This window comes from Tachyglossus aculeatus, chromosome 18 (genome assembly GCF_015852505.1).
Source record: "Tachyglossus aculeatus isolate mTacAcu1 chromosome 18, mTacAcu1.pri, whole genome shotgun sequence".
Taxonomy (NCBI): domain Eukaryota; kingdom Metazoa; phylum Chordata; class Mammalia; order Monotremata; family Tachyglossidae; genus Tachyglossus; species Tachyglossus aculeatus.
In genome coordinates, this window is record NC_052083.1 from 27,187,460 (window position 1) to 27,200,276 (window position 12,817).

Sequence of the window (12,817 nt, forward strand, 5' to 3'; positions counted from 1 at the left end):
GTTGTCTCTAAAATGCTTATTGCAAGGACAAATTACAACCTTTGAATTCCTCAAATATAAAACATATACAATCATTCTGGCTTTATCTGTATACAAATTAATATGTGCAGACTGTACGTGCCTTAAGGGCAGGAATAGTGTCTCTAAATAGTCTATTGTATTGCACTTTCCCAAACATTATTACTCTGCTTTGCACACAGTAAAGGCTCAGTAAACACCACTGATTGATTATACCAACCTGGGAATAATTTTCTTGGGTGAAAATGTCACAGAAGTACACTATATTCTCCCATAATCAATAACTTTGAAATGAAAATAGTTTACCTGATTTGAGGGTCTTGAGTCAATTGACTGACTTCAGTTAAATGGGACGGCTTAGATAAAAAGGTTGAAGATTCCACCAAAAGGACTCTGAAATAAATACAGCAACAAATATTATAATACTAGAATTTTCTATGGTTTTAAAAAAATATCTTATAGATGTTAATGACCACCACAGTTATTAGTTAGCCTCTTCATCTATAAAAGATAATTTTAGAAATACCATTTTCTAAAAGTTAAAATATATGAAGGAAAATGATCTCATTTCACCACTTTCCCAGGTGTATTCTTTAGAAATGGAGGGAAAGACAATATTTCAGATCTGTGGAAAAGTTGAATAACTAAAGTGTCTTTAGGAGGTAATTAACTATCGAATTTTTTTAGTCAAACCTAATTCATCTCAGGTACAAAGCTCTACTAGAGACTTTAAAAAAAAAAATGGTGTTTGCTAAGTGTTTACTATGTGCCAGGCACTCTACTAAGCACTGGAGTAGATACAAGGTTGTCAGGTTGGACACAGTCCCTGTCCCACATTCAGGCTGTCCCACGGTCTTAATCCCCATTTTACAGATGATGGAACTGAGGCCCAGAGAAGTGAAGTGACTTCCCCAAGGTCGCACAGAAGCCAAGTGGCAGGGCTGGGACTAGAACCCAAGTCCTTAGCCCTGGGAGTTAATTCCGCCTCCGCCACCTGGCTGGTCTGAGACCTTGGGGGAGTCACTTAACTTCTCTGGGCCTCAGTTTCATTATCTGTAAAATGGGGATTAAGTACCTGTTCTCCCTCCCTTGTAGGCTGTGAGCCCCATGTGGAACAAGGACTGTCAGGCCTGATTATTGTGTTTCTCCCCTAGTGCTTAGTACAGTGTCTGGCACATAATAAGCACTTAATAACACAATCATTATTTTCCAGTGGACTGTTGTTCCTGACAGGTTTACTCAGCTAGGACACATCCATCAACCAATGGTATCAACCTTGCACATTGTGGGCAGGGATTGTCTCTATTACTGTATTGTTCTTTCCAAGTGCTTAGTACAGTGCTCTGCACATAGTAAGCGCTCAATAAATATGACAATGAATGAATGAATTGAGCACTTACTGGGTGCAGGGTACTGTACTAAGCGCTGGGAGAGTACAATATAACAGACACATTTCCTGCTCACAGTGAGCTTACAGTCTAGAGGGGACACATGCCACCCTCTCCTTAGTCCATTGCCTTTGAACAGTGCTTGGCACATAGTAAGCGCTTAACATTTACCATCATTATTATTATTATGCTTTTGTAGTTTTGTACACCCTGTACTTACATGTCTCACACTAACATCTGCCCCACTGTTATTTTTAGATTATGAACTCCTCCAGATAAAGGGCCGAGAAGCAGTGTGGCCTAGTGGATAGAGCATGGCCATGGGCCTCGGAAGGTCATGGGTTCTAATTCCGGCTCCACCACGTCTTCCAGGAGACAACTCACTTCACTTCTCTGTGCCTCAGTTACCTTGTCTGTGAAATGGGGATTAACACTGTGAGCCCCGTGTGGGACGGGGACTGTACCAGCTACTGAAGTCTAAGAGGTCAAATGTTGCAAAATAAAGCAACAGCTATTTGATACCAAGCGCAGGGCATGGTTTAAATAGGTGTCGGTGAAATGGATGATTATAGTTGGAGATATTGAAGACCATTAAAAGATAATCATCTTAGATATCATGAGTGAAAGATAAGCATCCAAAACAATACTTAGGAAAATTAAAGAAATCAATTATTGGTATTTACTGAGCACTTACTGTGTGTAGAGCACTGTACTAAGCACTTGGGAGAGTACAATATAACAGAGCCGGTAGACACGTTCCCCATCCATGGAGGGCTTACAGTCTAGAGTTATAGCATCATGGGTCGACAACACGATAAAGAGAAGTTGAGAGAAAATTTGCCGAAAAAAAATGAGTTTTTTATATTGAATGAAATTCAGTGGTTTTCACCTGGTTGGCCACTTCCATCCTCTCAAAGCTTTCTACTTGCAAGATTTTTAGGAAAAGAACAGCTGTTCATTTATAGAGCAAAGTTAATGGTAACAAAATGATGTACAAAATTCAGGCTTTCATCAGAATTATCTAAATATGCTATCCTGGTGTTCCAAAATCCTAATGTTCTAAAGGCCATTGGCTAAATCTCCAACTCACTTCCTTGCATTGCAAATACAGGCCCAGCGTGAATCATTAAACATCCTAATGGGTTGATAACACAGCAGTTGCTACACGCCTGTATTACCAGCAGACACTTCTCATTATCAGCAAAATTCAATGCTAAATAATTAGATCTGAATACAACCAAGGTCATGAAGCAGCCCCTGTACAATATAAATCCTATACAAAACTAATGATCCAAGGATTGACAAGATTTTCTAATGGATACAGCACAGTTCTGGGAGTCAGAAAGACCTGGGTTCTAATCCCAGCTCCACACTTGCCTGCTGGGTGACCTTGGGCAAGTCACTTAGCTTCTCTGTGCCTCAGTTATCTAATCTGCAAAATGGGGATTAAGACTGTGAGCCCTGTGTGGGACAGGGACAGTGTCCAACCTGATCTACGTGTGTGTATCCCAAAGCTTAGTACAGCGCCTGGTACATGGTAAGCGCTTTAACAAATATCATAGAAAAAAAAATAAGGAAAGCTAGAGTTTTTATTAGGTTCAAAGATAGAGCCAGACAGAGATTTAGACAGAAAGGAAAATACATCGGGGAGTTGAAGTTTCCAAGCTTCTTTATGGCTGGCAGACTTGGGCTTAAAATAGATGTCACATTTGACTTCTAGAGCAGTTTTTATCTCTGGCCTGGAACTCTCTCCCCATCAATATCTCCTCATCTCCCAAGTCCTTCTGAAATTCCACCCCTTCCATGAGTACTCTCCTGATTATTTTTTCTTCTCTCCCATCATATTCCCAGCTTCTATCACCTCAGTACTCCCATGCCAAATAATAATGATGGCATTTGTTAAGCGCTTACTATGTACAGCGTACTGTTCTAAGCGCTCTTATGCACTCTAGGACTTCTGTATAAAATGACCACTCTAGACTCTTTGGGTAACTGTTGCAACACTATGGCAGAGAGCCACCTTCACATGCATAGGATGCAGAAAGGATTGATAATCAGCCATAAAGGCGCACACACACACACACGCACACACACACACACAACCCTCACCATCAGTAGCATTATCTCCAAATTCAAATATACATATTTGAATTTTAAGATATGAGTGTGTGCATATATATTAATACCTGAAGAAGGAAAATGTGTCAGAAAATAGAAAAGGAAAATTGAAAGCTAATTTACTAATTAATCACTGATACCCAATTAATACCTGAAAAAGGAAAATGTGTCAGAAAATAAAAAAGGAAAATTGAAAGCTAAATTACTAATTAATCATCACTGTGGTATTTGTTCACTGCTTACTTGGTGTCAACCACTGTTCTAAGTGCTGGAGAAGATATAAGATAATCAGGTCAAACACAGTCCCTGTCCCACACAGGGCTCGCAATCTAAGTAGGAGGGAACAGGTATTGAATCCCTACTAAAATAAGGATTATCCTTAAATTAAGGATGTTTGACCCCTAAAATTAACGGTACAATCTACAAGAATAGTTTTTATTAAAGACCATTACTCATTTATAAATATCCCCAAGGAGACAGTGTCATAGATTAAAGCAGTTTTTTTAAAAAAGCAATTCATCCCAAATCAATTAACTCAAGGATAAAACACAAAGAAGGTCCTGGGAAACTATCAGATTCACAGAACAAGAGGAGAGAAGCCCTGAAGTCACAGTTCTGCAATCAAAATTCCCGCTCTAAAATGTAAGAAGAATTAAAAATGACATTACAGTAGCTCCATATGAGTAAAAGCAATTCAGTAACTGATAACAAGGCTTTCTTTAATCTTGTGTCCTTCTAGACAATGAGCTTGTTTTCGGCAGGGAACTTTACCAACTCGGTGGTATTGTGCTCTGCCAAGCGCTGAGTACACTTGCACAAAGTAAGTGCTCAATAAATAGCACTGAATGATTAACTGGTGCCAAATTCCCAGGTTCTTCCCCACTCTTGGAAAGCGGGAGATGGGGTGATCATGTATAGTGCTGTATATTTCTCATGTATAGAGAAATATATGTATATTTCTCCTTTATAAAGAAGTAATAATGATGGAATTTAAGTGCTGACTATGCACCAAACACTGTTCTAAACGCTGGGGGAGATACAAGGTAACCAGGTTGTCCCACATGGGGCTCACAGTCTTAATCTCCATTTTACGGAAGACGTAACGGAGGCATTGAGAAGTTAAGTGACTCGCCCGAAGTCACACAGCTGACAAGTGGTGGAGTCAGGATTAGACCCATGACCTCTGACTCCCAAACCCGTGCTCTTTCCACTAAGCCATTCTGCTTAAGTGCTTAAAAAGTACTTGTTAAGTGCCTATGTGCTAGGTACCATTATAAGCACTGAGGAGGATACAAGTTTATCAGGTTGGACAGAGTCCCTGTTCCACACGGGGCTCACACTCTTAATCCCCATTTTACAGATGAGGTAACAGAGACCCAGAAAAGTGAAGTGACTTGCCCAAGCTCACACAGCAGACAAGCGACAGAGCCAGGATTAGGACCCAGATCCCTGTGACTCCCAGGTCCATGATCTTCCCACTAAATCACACTAGTCTAATGTTCCATTCTCATTCACCTATACAGAGAAACACTTTCCTAGTATGCATGAGTATTTCAGGATTGAGTCTCTGTTTCATCTAGATTGCCTTCAGCTGGGGCTTATTTCAACATAAAAAAAGATCCTTCAGGGCAAATCGGAAACCTAGCTAAGCAGAGCATTAGACTAAGCATTTGAGAGAATACAAAAAGGTAGATAGACATTATCCCTGCCCTTGAGGATCTTACACTCCAGTACCGAAGAGTAGCAGGAGGAGCTTGTCTGTGAACTCTAGCTTCTCCTGGCTCTCGCAGGCCAAGAATGGCCAGGGTGACCTCAGGGCTCTCTCTGGAGTCACGGGCTTGGAATCCCAGCTCCGCCACTTGTCTGCTGTGTGACTCTGGGCAAGTCGCTTAACTTCTCTGTGCCTCAGTTACTTCATCTGTAAAATGGGGTTTAAGACTGTGAGCCCCATGTGGGACAGAGACTGTGTCCAACCCGATTTGCTGCTATAATAATAATTGCAATTTTGGCATTTGTTCAGCACTTATTATGATGATGATGATGGTATTTGTTAAGCGCTATGTGCCAAACACTGTTCTAAGTGCTAGGGTAGACAGAGGGTAATCATGTCAGACACAATCCCTGTCCCACATGGGGCTCACTGTCAATCCCTATTTTACAGATGAGGTATACCTGAGGCACCAAGAAGTTAAGGGACTTTCCCAAGGTCACACAGTAGACATCAATCAATCAATCAATCGTATTTATTGAGCACTTACTGTGTGCAGAGCACTGTACTAAGCGCTTGGGAAGTACAAGTTGGCAACATATAGAGACGGTCCCTACCCAACAGTGGCTCACAGTCTAGAAGGGGGAGACAGAGAACAAAACAAAACATATTAACAAAATAAAATAAATAGAATAGATATGTACCAGTAAAATAGAGTAATAAATACGTACAAGCATACATATATATACAGGTGCTGTGGGGACGGGAAGGAGGTAAGGTGGGGGGATGGCGAGGGGGAGGAGGGGGAGGTGGAACAGGGATTAGAACCCACGACCTCTGACTTCCAGGCCTGTGCTCTTTTCATGAGGCCACACTGCTTCTCTTGTATCCACCCCAGTGCTAAGTGCAGTGCCTGAAACATAGCAAGTGCTTAACAACTATCACAATTTTTAATAAGCAATAATCCAGGGGGGAGAAAAAAGAGAACGAAATGCTTTCAGGAATCCAGAAATCCCAATTCAATCTCTCCCACTTTTCTGGCCTAAAATAATCTTCAGAAAATGATACGTCACTCAGGTAAGCACTTCTAGTAAAATGCAGAACTCTCTGTTTGGATCTAGATGAGGGTGTTCTTTCAGTAATAAACATTAGAGATTTGAGTGTTTAGTAACCCCAAGGAGTATGTTTTAACCAAGACTTATGGGGTCCCCTTCAGGCACAACCCCAAAAAGCAACATTGATCGTCTCTTCAGTCTGCTTTTTCCTCTTAGAGCTGCAACTATTTTGGCCATTTCAGCTGATTCCCTTCAGCTGTTTATACAACTGTCTCAGAGATTAATTTAACATGGTCGGGCCTTTCCTAGGTCTTCATACTCAGCTTTAATCCTTGAAAGGAGCAATAATTCTCTCGGGTAATGGGAAGCAGGAAATCACAAGCAACAGATTGACCAAAAAGCGCATAGGAAATCAGAATCATTTGAGAACACGTGCTGTTCCGTTCGCCATTCATTTCACTTTGCCGTCCGAGGCAGAAACTGATAAAGTACTAGGACTTCAGTGGTTAACAGAAGTGTCAACGTGGCAGATGGCGACGTAATTAGCCTGGGAGATGACTTCCACATCTCAGCTCAGTATATTTTTATACAGCGATCGTTTCTGAAGCCGGGGAAAGGGAGTATGTGCAATTCACATCTTCGTCACTTTAAATGGATAAATGAACCAGGGGGAGAAACCATCATTAAACACTCTTCTTTCTAAATCTGTCATCTTTCTTGGGCCCTGTTATCTTTCAGGTCTTCTTCCGATGTTTAGATTTGGAATTCGCACTAAACTGGAGGAAGAACGAGGTCAGGTTTGGCAGCAGCAAAAAGGTCCCTTGCAGTTTGGTAGATGTTCAGAGAGGGATCAGTATTCCCCCACAACCCTCACCATGGCTTGAGAGTGAAGGGCTGGGATCATGGGTGACACCCACCTAATAACTTATCAAAACATTTGCCCCCTCCTTTCCTTTCCTCCCTAACAGCCAGTTTTAACTGTTTGTTCTCCCATGGCTTCTTCCCCACTGCTTCCAAACATGCCCTTTTCTCCCCTAACCTAAAAAACCCTCCCTTGACCCCACGGCTCCTTCCAGTTATCACCCCACCTCCCTCCTACCACTGCTCTCCAAAATCCTGGAGTGAGTTTTCTATCCCCACTATCTCAAATTCCTCTCCTCCAATATTCTCCTTCACTCTCTCCAAACTGGCTTCCTCCCCCTCACTCCACAGAAACCACCCTCTCAGAGGTCACCAATCATCTCCTTCTTTCCTAATCCAAAGGCCTTTACTCCATTCTAATCCTCCTCAACCTCTCATCTGCCTTCAACACTATTGACCACCCCCTTCTCCTGGAAAAATTATCCAACCTTGGCTTCGGTGACACTGTCCTCTCTTGGTTCTACTCATCTCTCTGGCCGTTCATTCCCAGGCTCCTTCATGGGGTCCTCCTCTCCCTCACACCCCCTAACTTTGGGGGAGTCCCTCAAGGTTCAATTCTGGATCCCCTTCTATTCTCCATCTACAACACGCTCTCTTGGAGAACTCATTCACTCCCAAGGCTTCAACTACTATGCAGATGATTCCCAAATCTACACCTCCAGCCCTGATCTCTCTCCCTCTCTGCAGTCTCGTATTTCCTCCTGTCTACGTGACATCTCTATTTGGGTATCCCTCTGTCGCCTCAAGCTAAATATGTCCAAAACTGAACTCGTTATCTTCCCACCCAAAGCCTGTCTTCCCCATGACTTTCCCATCACTGTAGATGGCATCACCATCTCATCACCATCACCTGTCTCACAAGCCCGGAACCTCAGCATTCTCCTTGACTCCTCTGTCATTCAACCCACGTATTCAATCCATCACTAAATCCTGTCAGTCCCACCTTCACAACATCGTTAATATCTGCCCTTTCCTCTCCATCCAAACTGCTACTACATTAATACAATCACTTATCTTATCCTGCCTGAATTACTGCATCAGCCTCCTTGCTGACCTCCCAGGTTCTTTTCTCTTCACACTCTAGTCCATACTTCACTCTGCTGCCCAAATCATTTTTCTACAAAACCGTTCAGTGCACATCACCCTGCTCCTCAAAAAACTCCAGTGGTTGTCCATACACCTCTGCATCAAACAAAATCTCAAACAAACAAACCTCAAACAAAATCAAACACCTGTTGCACTTTTCCACTTTGCCTAGCAGGGGTTTTCCCCTCACTCTGCCCCAACAGGTACTTTCCTGACTCAGGGGTCGGGGCGGAAGGGGGAAAGGAAGCTAGGACCAAGATAACCCAATGTCTAGCCTTGATCAAACTGGCCTACAGTAGTTTCAACTCAATCAATCAACGATATTTATTGAGCACTTACTGTGTGCAAAAGCACCTTGGAAGAGTACAATACAACAGAATTAGAAGACACGTTCCCTGGCTATAGCAAGCTCACAGTCTAGAGGACTGTTGAACTCAAATTCACTGCTTCACTGTGTGGTAAGTAGCATTTCTCCTTGGGGACAGAGATCTCGTCTCCCAACTCTATAATAATAATAATGGTATTTGTTTAGCACTTACTATGTGTCGAGCACCATTCTAAGTGCTGGGGTAGATACAAGGTAATCAGGTTGTCTCACGTGAGGCTCACAGTCTTAATCCCCATTTTACAGATGATGTAACAGGCACAGAGGAGTTAAGTGGCTTGCCCAAGGTCACACAGCAAACAAGTGGCAGAGCCGGGATTAGAACCCATGACCTTCTGACTCACAAGCCCGTGCTCTTTCCAATGATCCACACTGCTACCATACTCTCCCAAAGGTTTAGAACAGTAAGCCTTCAATAAAAACCACTGATTGATTTCTAAATATATATCTATATCTATACATATGTATATATTCATTAACACTTGAATTTATCTACCAATCAATGGTATCTATTGAGTGCTCACTGTGTGCAGAGCACTGTACTAAGCACTTGGGAGATCATAATACAACTGAGAGGGTAGACTCGTTCCCTGTACACAACAAGCTAGTCGAGTAGACACTTTACAATCTGTAAATAGATTTGGATCTGCTCTCTCAACCCTCAAAGGCTAAATTCATATTAGGAAATTTTCCTTTAATCTTAACCTCCCAACACGCATGGCTCTCATGAGAAACATATAAACTTACATGTAATTTACATACATATATTTAGCATGACATTAGGTCATCCATTATATGACAGTAAGCCCTAGTCAAAAGTTATTTTCCATTTTACATGAATATTTCAGTTGCATCATTTAATCAGCAGGGTAAATCAAATTAAAAAAAGTATTAATGTGATTTGTTAATCTTGCAAAGTGTGCAACACAGGCCAAAGAAAAGATGCAGAAAGGGTCATGAACACTATTTTCTCAAACCCACAATGCCATTGCCCGCATTAAAATGTACTTCAATTACAGCTGATTTATCCTTTTCGTTTTTATATTATAATCTTGTAACAGTTTCCCAGAGTAAATAAGATCTTCAATATTGAACCAAAAATTTGCAGTCGGGAGGGGTGGAGGTTTGTACAGATAGAAATTTGTGTAATTCCATTAGTACTGGAAATATATGAAATGAAATGGTTTTAACAAATTACCTACCGGAATTCTCCACCAGTTTTGAAAGGATTTTTAACGTCCACATTAATTTCTTTCAGTTCATAACATGGAGATTTGCACTTCACTATCTCCTAAAAGAAAAACAGTGACATAAAATGAGGCTTTTTTTTTCCCAAAGGGCAACTCGTTTCCCATTCAAAGATTCAAAAATATTAATAAATATTATATGAGTAAAAGAACATTATGCATTACATGTGGACAAGTACACAAAGTGCTGATAACTGAGATAGAGAAATAAAATACCCCAAATTTGGAGAATTCCGAAAAAACTTTTTAATGTTTTCTTTGTAACTTTTGCACTGGCCTACTCCCAAGCACTTAGTACAGTATTCTGCACCCAGTGAGCACTCAATAAATACAATTGACTGATTGTCACAGATTAGCATTTTGGAAATTAATGCACCATCCATACTACAGAATACATCAACTGGGGTTATTTTCTCCAATAACATGTTAAATGAAAGATTTCAGCTGCAAGCAGAAAATGAAGATATTCTTAGCCTGACTGAAAACTCTTCTGGAGACTTCAACACCATCACATCTTTAGGTCATCTGAGTCACTAATGCACTATCCAAAGCCTGCAAAATGTCAGTCTGAAGAGTTTATAACACATTCATCTCACAACTTAACCAATCATTCCAAATTAGCACCTCTAGAATGTCTCTCCCTTTCCTCTAAACTCTGATTAGCATCTAATTGCCTCCACATTGTAGAGCTTGTAAAGATCGTCATGACAACTGAATGAAACCTGATTGTTGATTGAATTTAGTCTGTTTCCTTATTTTTGGCCACCTTTGACTATATCAATATCCTAAGCTTGGGGAAATCAGGAAGAGAAAGATCTCAAGTGTCAGTGAAAAGGGTAGATTCATTCATTCATTCAATTGCATTTATCGAGCACTTAATGTGTGCAAAGCACTGTATCAAGCTCTTGGGAGAGTACAATATAACATCAGACACATTCCCTGCCTGCAACAAGCTCAGAGTCTAGAGGGGGAGACAGACATTAATAGAAATAAATAATTATAGACATATATAGATCTATATACACATCTGTGCTGTAGGGAATGGAGGGAGGATGAATGAAGGAGCAATTATGAGTGGCACAAAAGGGACTGGGAGAAGAGGCAAGGAGAGCTCAGTCATGGAAGGCTTCCTGGAGGAGCTATGCCTTCAATAAGGTAGATGGGGAAGGAGTTTGAAAACAATCAGAATTGAGATATTTAATTACTTCTGGTTTTCATTTACCCATACTAAGGCTTCAGTTAGCGCTCAATAAATACAACAAAGAATGAGAGAATGAATAATTTGTATATTTCCCTTTTTTCTCAGAAGTCCCTCACCAATCCCACTAGTAGTCTGCTGTAACTGTTCAGTACAGTTTCTTCAGATCATTGTGCTATAAAGATCTTCCATAAAGATGGAAGCAGCATGGCTCAGTGGAAACAGCCCGGGCTTGGGAGTCAGAGGTCATGGGTTTGAATCCCAGCTCTGCCACATGTCTGCTGTGTGAACTTGGGCAAGTCACTTAACTTCTCTAAGCCTCAGTTCCCTCATCTGTAAAATGGAGATGAAGACTGTGAGCCCCACGTGGGACAACCTGATCAACTTGTATCCCCCCCACAGCGCTTAGAACAGTGCTATGCAGTGCTTTGCACATAGTAAGCGCATAACAAATGCCATCATTATTATTATTATCATCTCCTATTTACAGCTTGCTCAAGAGTATAAGCTCATTGTGGGCAGGGAATGTGTCAGTTGTATAGTTATACTGTACTCTCCCAAGTGCTCAGTACAGTGCTCTGTACACAGTAAGTGCTCAAATGTGTCTGAGAATCCATTTGATCATAAGCCTTACCTTCAGCGCTGATATTTTTGTGGCTATTATTGTCATTCATTCATTCATTCAGTTGTATTTATTGAGGGCTTACTGTGTGCAGAGCACTGTACTAAGCTCTTGGGAGAGTACCTACAACAATAAACAGACACGTTCCCTACCCACAGTGAGCTTACAGTTGGGGTGGGGAGGAACAAATATATAAATAAATAAATTACAGATATATACATAAGTGCTGAGAGCTGAGCTGAGAGCTGAGCTGAGAGGGGTGATGAATAAAGGGAGTAAGGTGGGGTGACAGAAGAGAGTGAGAGAAGAGGAAAGGGGGGCTTAGTCATGGAAGGCCTCCTGGAGGAGATGTGCCTTCAATAAGGCTTTGAAGAGAGGGAGAGTCATTGTCTGTCGGATTTGACATCTCTGCCCCTGCTCTCTCTCCCTCCCTCCAGGCTCGTATCTCCTCCAGCCCTCAGAACATCTCCATCTGGATGTCTGCCCGCCATCTAAAACTCAACATGTCCAAGACTGAACTCCTTATCTTCCCTCCCAAACCCTGCCCTCTCGCTGACTTTCCCATCACTGTTGACGGGACTTCCCGTGAGACTTCCCGTCTCACAAGCCCGCAAACTTGGTGTCATTCTCGACTCTGCTCTCTCGTTCACCCCTCACATCCAATCTGTCACCAAAACCTGCCGGTCTCACCTCCGCAACATCACCAAGATCCGCCCTTTCTTCTCCATCCAAACCGCTACCCTGCTCGTTCAATCTCTCATCCTATCCCGATTGGATTACTGCATCAGCCTCCTCTCTGATCTCCCATCCTTCTGTCTCTCCCCACTTCAATCTATACTTCACACTGCTGCCCGGATTGTCCTTGTGCAGAAATGCTCTGGGCACGTTACTCCCTTCCTCAAAAATCTCCAGTGGCTACCAATCAACCTACGCATCAGGCAAAAACTCCTCACTCTTGGCTTCAAGGCTCTACATCACCTCGCCCCATCCTACCTCACCTCCCTTCTCTCCTTCTACAGCCCAGCCCACACCCTCCACCGCTAACCTCCTCACTGTTCTTCGTTCTCGCCT

At 42.0% G+C, this 12,817-nt stretch overlaps 1 protein-coding gene across 1 annotated transcript in view; it reads right to left on the reverse strand.

Moving 5' to 3' along the window:
* Nucleotides 1-12,817, reverse strand: part of CFAP47 (cilia and flagella associated protein 47) — a 271,714-nt gene that overhangs the window by 145,369 nt on the left and 113,528 nt on the right. Inside the window, exons 39-40 of the mRNA XM_038760124.1 lie at nt 9,882-9,970; nt 325-411 (exon numbers count right to left, since the gene is read on the reverse strand). Coding sequence (XP_038616052.1) covers nt 325-411; nt 9,882-9,970 — 176 coding nt within the window. The remainder of the gene's footprint in view (nt 1-324; nt 412-9,881; nt 9,971-12,817) is intronic.